The 8397-nt window shown below is 47.6% G+C and overlaps 1 protein-coding gene across 1 annotated transcript; it reads right to left on the reverse strand.

The window, feature by feature from the left end:
- Positions 1-4603: 4603 nt before the first annotated feature.
- LOC125547648 (diacylglycerol O-acyltransferase 3) lies at positions 4604-6416 on the reverse strand. Its single transcript, XM_048711463.1, has 2 exons — positions 6081-6416; positions 4604-5739 (listed from the first exon to the last, which is right to left on the reverse strand). The coding sequence occupies exons 1-2, from the start codon at positions 6348-6350 to the stop codon at positions 4801-4803; spliced, it is 1209 nt and encodes a 402-aa protein (XP_048567420.1). The 5' UTR covers positions 6351-6416; the 3' UTR covers positions 4604-4800.
- Between the last annotated feature and the right edge of the window lie 1981 nt (positions 6417-8397).

The following is an 8397-nucleotide window of genomic DNA, read 5'->3' on the forward strand; positions in this document are numbered from 1 at the left end:
TGAATTTAATTCCGAAAATCTCTACTGTCAAAGGCTCCAAGTGCCAAGTATGTGTGCAAGCTAAGCAACCTCGCAAGTCCCATAAGACTGCAGAGGCAAGAGACTTGGCGCCACTAGAGCTTATACATTCTGATCTTTGTGAGATGAATGGCGTGTTGACAAAAGGTGGAAAGAGATACTTCATGACGTTGATTGATGACTCCACTAGATATTATTATGTGTATCTTCTGAAATCAAAAGATGAGGCTTTGACTTTTTTAAAAAACTATAAAGCTGAAGCAGAGAACCAACTTGATCGAAAAATTAAACGGCTTAGGTCGATCGTGATGGAGAGTATTTTTCCAATGAATTTGATCTGTTTTGTGCGGAACATGGTATAATCCATGAGAGGACGCCTCCCTACTCACCCCAGTCAAATGGGGTAGCCGAAAGAAAGAACCAAACTCTAACTGATATGATTAACACCATGTTAGACACTTCGGGTCTATCCAAGGAATGGTGGGGGGAGGCGCTAATGACTGCGTGTCATGTCCTAAACCGAGTTCCCACAAAGCATAAGACCATGACTCCATTTGAGGAATGGGAAAGGAAAAGGTTGGAACTCTCTTACCTACGTACTTAGGGTTGTTTGGCGAAAGTCAATATACCAATTCCCAAGAAGCGCAAGCTTGGACCAAAAACCGTGGATTGTGTTCTTCTGGGCTATGCTTTTCATAGCATCGGCTATAGATTTTTGATAATAAAATCTGAGGTATCCGACATGCATGTTGGTACGATTATGGAATCAAATGATGCAACTTTCTTTGAGGACATATTTCCTATGAAGGATATGTCGAGTTCATCAAATCAAGAGGTACCTACTCCATCTAGTGAGGAATTCACTGTAATTCCTGAACCCACCATTGCGATGGAACACGTTGAGAATCCTGTTGAGGGTAACAATGGAACTCCTGTGAGGAGTAAGAGACAGAGGACTGCAAAAGTCTTTTGGTGATGATTTCATTGTGTACCTCGTGGATGACACACCCAGGACTATTTCAGAAGCCTATGCATCTCCTGATGCTGACTACTGGAAGGAAGCTGTACGTAGCAAGATGGATTCCATCTTAGCTAACGGTACCTGGGAGATCACTGACCATCCATATGGGTGCAAACATGTAGGATGTAAGTGGGTGTTTAAGAAGAAGTTTAGACCTGATGGTACGATTGAAAAGTACAAGGCACGGCTTGTGGCCAAGGGTTATACCCAGAAAGAAGGTGAAGACTTCTTTGATACTTACTCACCCGTGGCTAGACTGACCACAATTCGGGTGCTACTATCACTGGCTGCCTCACATGGTCTTCTCGTTCATCAAATGGACGTTAAGACGGCTTTCCTTAATGGAGAGTTGAAGGAGGAAATTTACATGGATCAGCCAGATGGTTTTGTAGTACCTGGTCAGGAAGGAAAGGTGTACAAGTTATTAAAGTCTTTATATGGCCTTAAACAAGCTCCTAAGGAGTGGCATGAGAAGTTCGAAAGAACATTAACTGCTGCCGGCTTTGTAGTAAACGATGGTGACAAGTGCGTGTACTATCACTATGGTGGGGGCGAAGGAGTTATTCTTTGTCTGTATGTCGATGACATATTGATCTTTGGAACCAAACTTGATTTAATCAAGGAGGTTAAGGATTTCTTATCTCGCTGTTTTGAGATGAAGGATCTAGGAGTAGCTGATGTTATCTTAAACATCAAGCTGTTGAGAGATGAGAATGGTGGGATCACACTGCTTCAGTCTCATTATGTGGAAAAGGTCTTGAGTCGTTTTGGGTATAGCGACTGCACGCCTTCTCCAACTCCATATGATGCTAGTGTGTTGCTTCGAAAGAATCGACGGATTGCTAGAGATCAACTGAGATATTCTCAGATTATTGGCTCGCTTATGTATTTGGCGAGTGCCACGAGGCCTGACATCTCTTTTGCTGTGAGCAAGCTGAGTCGGTTTGTGTCAAAACCGGGAGATGATCATTGGCATGCGCTTGAGAGAGTTATGCGCTATTTGAAAGGCACCGCGAGCTATGGGATTCACTACACCGGGTATCCAAGGGTACTGGAGGGTTATAGTGACTCAAACTGGATATCTGATGCTGATGAGATTAAGGCCACAAGTGGTTATGTTTTTACACTTGGTGGTGGCGCTGTTTCCTGGAAGTCTTGCAAGCAGACCATCTTAATGAGGTCAACTATGGAAGCAGAACTCACAGCATTAGACACTGCCACTGTTGAAGCAGAGTGTCTTCGTGAACTCTTGATGGACTTACCTATGGTTGAAAAACCAATACCCCCTATCCTGATGAACTGTGATAATCAAACTGTGATCGTCAAGATAAACAGTTCTAAGGACAATATGAAGTCATCAAGGCATGTGAAGAGGAGACTAAAATCTGTCAGAAAATTGAGAAACTCCGGAGTTATTACGTTCGAAAAACTTGGCAGATCCCTTCACAAAGGGTCTATCACGTAATGTGATAGATAATGCATCGATGGAGATGGGTTTGAGACCCACTGCATGAGTTTTCCATAGTGGTAACTCACTCTATGTGATCGGAGATCCCGTGAAGTAGAAGTGGGAGACAAGCTGTTGGTCAGCTGGGAGGAGAGTATCCCTATATTAATTATCCCACTCCGTAAAGATGCAATACTCTCCTGATCTGCATGGCAGGTTGATAATTATCTTAATGTGTTCCAAGTGGCTTATTCGGGTAAGCAGAGATGTTGTCCTGCAGAACATCTTCTGAGGAACACACCTATATGAATTTGACTGTCAACGTCGCAGTCTGTGAGAATTATGTGTTCTCTAATAAATTCATGAAAGGCCCTGGAGTATGACGTATACGCTCCACCCGCGGGGAAGCCTTGCGTCAGCCCAGTATCAGTCAAGAATTTGTGTGAAACTAGTTTTACATAAAACTTGTAGTTCAAGGCATAGTCCACTATTCAAGTTGTGATTTAGTGTAGCATAAATTTCTAAGTGGAAGTTCAACTTCACAGTCTCCACTAAGCACCGATATGTAAAACAATATTTTGGAACTAAATGATGAGATGTGCCAATGAGACTTTGTGGGGGATTGTTGGAATTTTGCTAGTAGGCCTTTGGCCCAAAGCCCAACTAAAATTCTGAAATTCTCTTGGCCCATTCATACACACATGTGAGTGGAGTGAGTGAGGCTAAAGTTTAGTCCCACATTGGAAGTTGAGAGAGAGTTGCACCTCTTTATAAGGTGAGCTCTTCTACCACTTGTATGAGCATGAGAAGAGGAGACCTACACGCGCGCTCCTCCTCCTCGCACGCCTCGCCACGCCACGCCACGCCTCGCCTCGTCACGACGCGCCGCGGGTTGCGGGATTGAGCCGAGGACAGAGCTATGCACGTTGTCTATATTTTTGCTGCATGGGAAAATTAATGAGCCATTAATTAATAATTAACAGACGCGTTAATTACTGAACCGTTTCCGATTCTTTTGGATCGTGATGACTCGGACGTGGGGTTTACTCCCACGACCTACCCGGCTCGCAATATATAGTCAGGCAGACGTCTACCCTAGCCGCCGCTTCGTATGGTTTCTCATCACCGTTCCAGATCATTGCGCCGCCAAGCTAGTCTTCTCCATCCCTCCTTCCGGCGTGCACCGCGAGAAGGGACAGCAGGCCTCCGGAACCCTGCCTCTCGTGATCATGTACGGGAGAGGGGCGATCGGATTTTTGGGGAGCGCACTCGCGCGACTGCTGGCAGCGACGACTTCGCGAACGACGACTTCTTCCCCGACCTCGGCAACCTCATCCTCGACGACATGGGCGACAACATCAACGCCGGCGGTGCTGCACCGTATGTGATTCTATCCTTCCTGTTCGAGATCGTGGTAGAATTCATGTTTCTAGTATGTGTCCTAGATGTGATATGTTCATCTGCTATGCTAATTCGCATGATTAGTTTAATCTCTGCTGCTGTGGTCATAATTTATATTCTGTTTATTCGGATTAAATCTCGTAGTAATTTGCTCATATTTCCAACAATATATTCAACTTCTATGAATCACAATCTTTGTTGAGTGATGCCCTCTGACTATGTCGCCAGACGCTCCTTCACGTGTGTGAGGTGGTCGAGTTTGTTCTCTTATGGTGATACTTGAGGTGGTCGAGGTTGTTCTCTTATGGTGATGGGCCCTCAGTAAGCAGGTGATGTGTTTTCTTCGTGGCCTCAGCGGATGGATACTGACGATGCCATCAACAAATACTAGATAAATATCTTGGGGCTGTTTTCCTTCGTGATGGCCGTCAAGTATGCTGCATGCATTTTCATTTTCATTTTCTTTGGAACAGGCTTTGGTCTCACTTTATAATAAACACATACGATCGAATGGTACACGCTACAAGATGCGAAGGAAATCCTCATACAAACTGACCAACACGACATCAGAAATGCATTGTTGGACGCCGCCAGCGTGCCGCCAAGCATAAGCACGGGAGCGGCAGAACCACGACTAAAAGAAACCTAAGAACCGGAGCGGCAGAACCACAACTAAGAGAAACCTAAGAACCGACAACCGACGAGCTCGCGGCTCCTGGATGAAACAAGGAGTATATATATAGTAAACAGCAGCTCATTAAGCTCAGAACATACATCAGCTCGTCAGGGGCGTGATTATATACAATGTATTATTGTGCAGCAAAGTTTTTGTAGTACATTTGCCAGACAAAACAAGTTGTAGTAGTACAGGTCTGTAAATACCAACCTGAACCTGCTCCAGGTAACCATCTTATCAGTTCATGCCCACGTCGCCATCTCCGATGAAGCCCGCCACTATGGTGCCAACATCATCCAAGCCTACACCAATGCAGATGGGACTGTTCTTCTGTACAGAGCCCTCGCTGCGCAGCCGCACATTTGGGCCTAGCCCGCATTTCCCCAAGCATTTGCAACCGACCACCATGCCGCCGGTGCCAACCTCCGTCTCAAACTCCTGCAGGACGGCGAGCGAGCCCGCCTTCTTGCATTTGCCGCCCATGCAGACCTCGATTCTGTTCTGCACTGGTTTTTCGACAACCGCAATGCTGGTGGCAGTGTGCTGCATTGCATTTGCAGACCCGGAAAAGATCTGAGCATCCAGTGCAACGGAGTCTGGGATTTGAGGCACTATGATGGGGAAAACTGTGCTTGCAGGTGGTGTTCGAGGCGCAGAAATGGTGGCACAGCGGCTCATTCTGACGACTTCCCCTTCACACTCACTGTTGCTGGACTCCGATGAGCATGAGCTGTCTTCATCCTTGCAGGAATTCAGTGTGGCCATCCGCTTCTCTTCCTCCTTTTTCATCTTCATGGCCTTCTTTGCAGCTTTCTTTTGTTCCTTCTCCCTCTTTTTCATGGCCTTCATCGCAGCCTTGTCAAAATCCATTGCCGGAGCTGTTGCGATGTTAGATGCAGCAATTTGGGGCACTGACATTGACATCGCCATTCCTTGGTCAACTGCAGGCATCGATGTGGTGGCAACACAGCTCATTTTCATGGATTGCTCTTCCTCACACTCACTCTCGCTTGATTCAGAGGAGGCATCCCCACAGTTCATCGCGGCCTTCTTGGCTTCCTTCTGCTGCTTCTTCAGTGCTTTCATCGCAGCCTTCTCCTCTTTCTGCTTCTTCTTCAGCTCGTCCTCTGCATCCTTCATCTGATTCAACTCCTGCAGCAGCAGCTCAGTTGCTTCCTGTATTCGTAATCCCGGGCAAATCAGAGCTTGACTTTATCATAAGTCGCATAAAAAGTACAATAGAAAACCAGCCAGCTAATTTACCACCAAATTCATGTTCAATCAAAGCACTGTGTTTTCTGGATTTACGAGGAAACATAACACAAATCTAAATCGATTTTTATGTTTAGCTTCATGGGGAGATGAGTAGTGTTTATGTTTGATACCAAATCAAGCATTGTCAACGTCATTCAAATCCTTGCGCGACAAATAATCAAGACTTGTCAACCCAAATCCGAAGCATAAATGAAGAATAGAACCACATAATCGATAGGTGAAGAGAGACGGAGAGGGCTCACCGAGAGGATCTTCTCCTTGGCCGGGTCGCCAGCGACAAGGCCCATGGCCCGAAGCTTGGTAAGGCCCCTCGCCGCCGCCTCCACCGCCTTCCGCGGCGCCGCGTCGTAGAACCTGAGGTGCGCTTCGTCGGCGAATCCCCCGCATCCGCCTCCGCGGCCAACGCAGGACACCCTGGCCGGCATCCCCCTCCTCCTCTCCCTCGGGACAACCGGACACGCCGACGCCAACGATCGCCGGAGGGCAGCAGCGCCGGTTGCGGAGAGCTCCATGATGCGTTGCGACGAGATCCCTTTTCCCGTACCCGCTGCCCTTTCTCCACCACCCAAATCCGTCTGCGCGTTTAGATGCTTCTTCACGCCTCCTTGCATACGAATTTACAGTTATACCCTTCGGGCATACGTGGCGTGTTGTGTGTGGAGGAAGTGGCGATGCATTGCTTACGTGGACAAATGAGGAGGTCTTCAGTCCACGATTGCTGCTGACTGCAAGAGTCAAGACTTGCATCAAACCCTCTATGCTAATTCTATAGGATTCAAATGGACATGCCACTCAAATCCTGTGTTTTTCTATCTAGAGGGTTTGATGTCACAGGAAAAACAAAGAAATTGTAAAAAAAGGTTGGAGTGGATGCTTGATTTCCAATGAAATGTGGTACACTTGATTCCATAGGAAAAAATCCTATAGGATTCAATCCTTTGAATCAAAGGACAACTGTAGGAAAAAGTCCTAAGGATTCTAACTCTCCAAATATCCTATGTAATTCCTTTGAATCAAAGGAGCCTTTATTGTTGGAGACTCTATTGTGTGAAAATGCCCCTTACCCCCGCGTCACTCCACAGGGGCAGCTCGGGCGAAGAAAGCCTAGCCGCCACCCCCTTCCTTCTGTGCCGCCGCTGGCACATGTCGTCGGGCAAAGCCCCGCCAACGACTGGCGAGGGCGGGCCTCGGTCCTCCACGCGGTTAGTGCTCTCGCGCGCAAGAGCGGCACCGGTGGGGCATGCGCGGCGGTCTTCGAAGCTCCGGCAGCGCTCTGCGTGTGCGGGTGGCGTGTCGTCTCGGTCATCCTACTACCCTACAGCGGTGGGATGGGCCGGCGGCGAAGGCCTCTGCACAGCGTAGGAGGACGTCGCAGCGGCGCTCCTTCCTGGGCTCGCCCCGATTTGTCGTCGTTCGGGCGTGTTGTGGCATTCACGGCCAGACCCGTTGGGGTCGCCCATTCCAGCGTGCCTCTGCTGCAGATCGGACTCCCCGTTGGCTTGGCGCATGAATTGTGTGGTGGCGCTCTCTATGGCGCTTGGTGGTGTTGGGGGCTCCCCGGTGTGGCCCTGGCCAACTGCTTCGGCTGCGTTGGTTAGCTCTAGGTGGACTAGCAGGCTACGGAGTTGGGGCAGTGACATTGTCGGGGAAGTTGGGCTCCGGCTTCAGTTGTGGACAACGACGGCGGTACATGTGGGTGCCGTATCCTTGCTAAAGGTGTCATGCTGTGGTGCTCGTCTTCCCTCCCGTGATGCTCCGAAGGAAACTTCAGATCCCGAGTCTTCCAGATCAGGCGATGGCGGCGCTCAACGTCGCGTTCCCTCATGAGTGCTTGGTCTTAGAGCTTGCCTTAGCTAGGGGACCAGTGGCTCGAGGTGGCTCTTGATAACCCACAAGTATAGGGGGTCGCAACAGTTTTCGAGGATAAAGTATTCAACCCAAATTTATTGATTCGACACAAGGGGAGCCAAAGAATATTCTCAAGTATTAGCAGCTGAGTTGTCAATTCAACCACACCTGAAAACTTAGTATCTGCAGCAAAGTATTTAGTAGCAAAGTAATATGATAGTAGTGGTAACGGTAGCAAAAGGTAACATTAGTAAAAGTAATGTTTTTGGTATTTTGTAGTGATGATAGCAATAGCAACGGGAAAATAAATAAGCGAAGAACAATATATGGAAAGCTCGTAGGCAATGGATCGGTGATGGAGAATTATGCCGGATGCGGTTCATCATGTAACAGTCATAACCTAGGGTGACACAGAACTAGCTCCAGTTCATCAATGTAATGTAGGCATGTATTCCGAATATAGTCATACGTGCTTATGGAAAAGAACTTGCATGACATCTTTTGTCCTACCCTCCCGTGGCAGCGGGGTCCTTATGGAAACTAAAGGATATTAAGGCCTCCTTTTAATAGAGTACCGGAACAAAGCATTAACACATAGTGAATACATGAACTCCTCAAACTACGGTCATCACCGGTAAGTATCCCGATTATTGTCACTTCGGGGTTAACGGATCATAACACATGATAGGTGACTATAGACTTGCAAGATTG

The sequence above is a fragment of the Triticum urartu genome, chromosome 1 (genome assembly GCF_003073215.2).
Source record: "Triticum urartu cultivar G1812 chromosome 1, Tu2.1, whole genome shotgun sequence".
NCBI classification, from domain to species: domain Eukaryota; kingdom Viridiplantae; phylum Streptophyta; class Magnoliopsida; order Poales; family Poaceae; genus Triticum; species Triticum urartu.

Coding starts and splice junctions, on each gene's coding strand:
- LOC125547648 (XM_048711463.1), bottom strand. CDS start 6,350: ATGGAGCTCTCCGCAACCGGCGCTGCTGCCCTCCGGCGATCGTTGGCG. Junction 5,740..6,080: donor CCAAGGAGAAGATCCTCTCG/GTGAGCCCTCTC, acceptor TTACGAATACAG/GAAGCAACTGAGCTGCTGCT.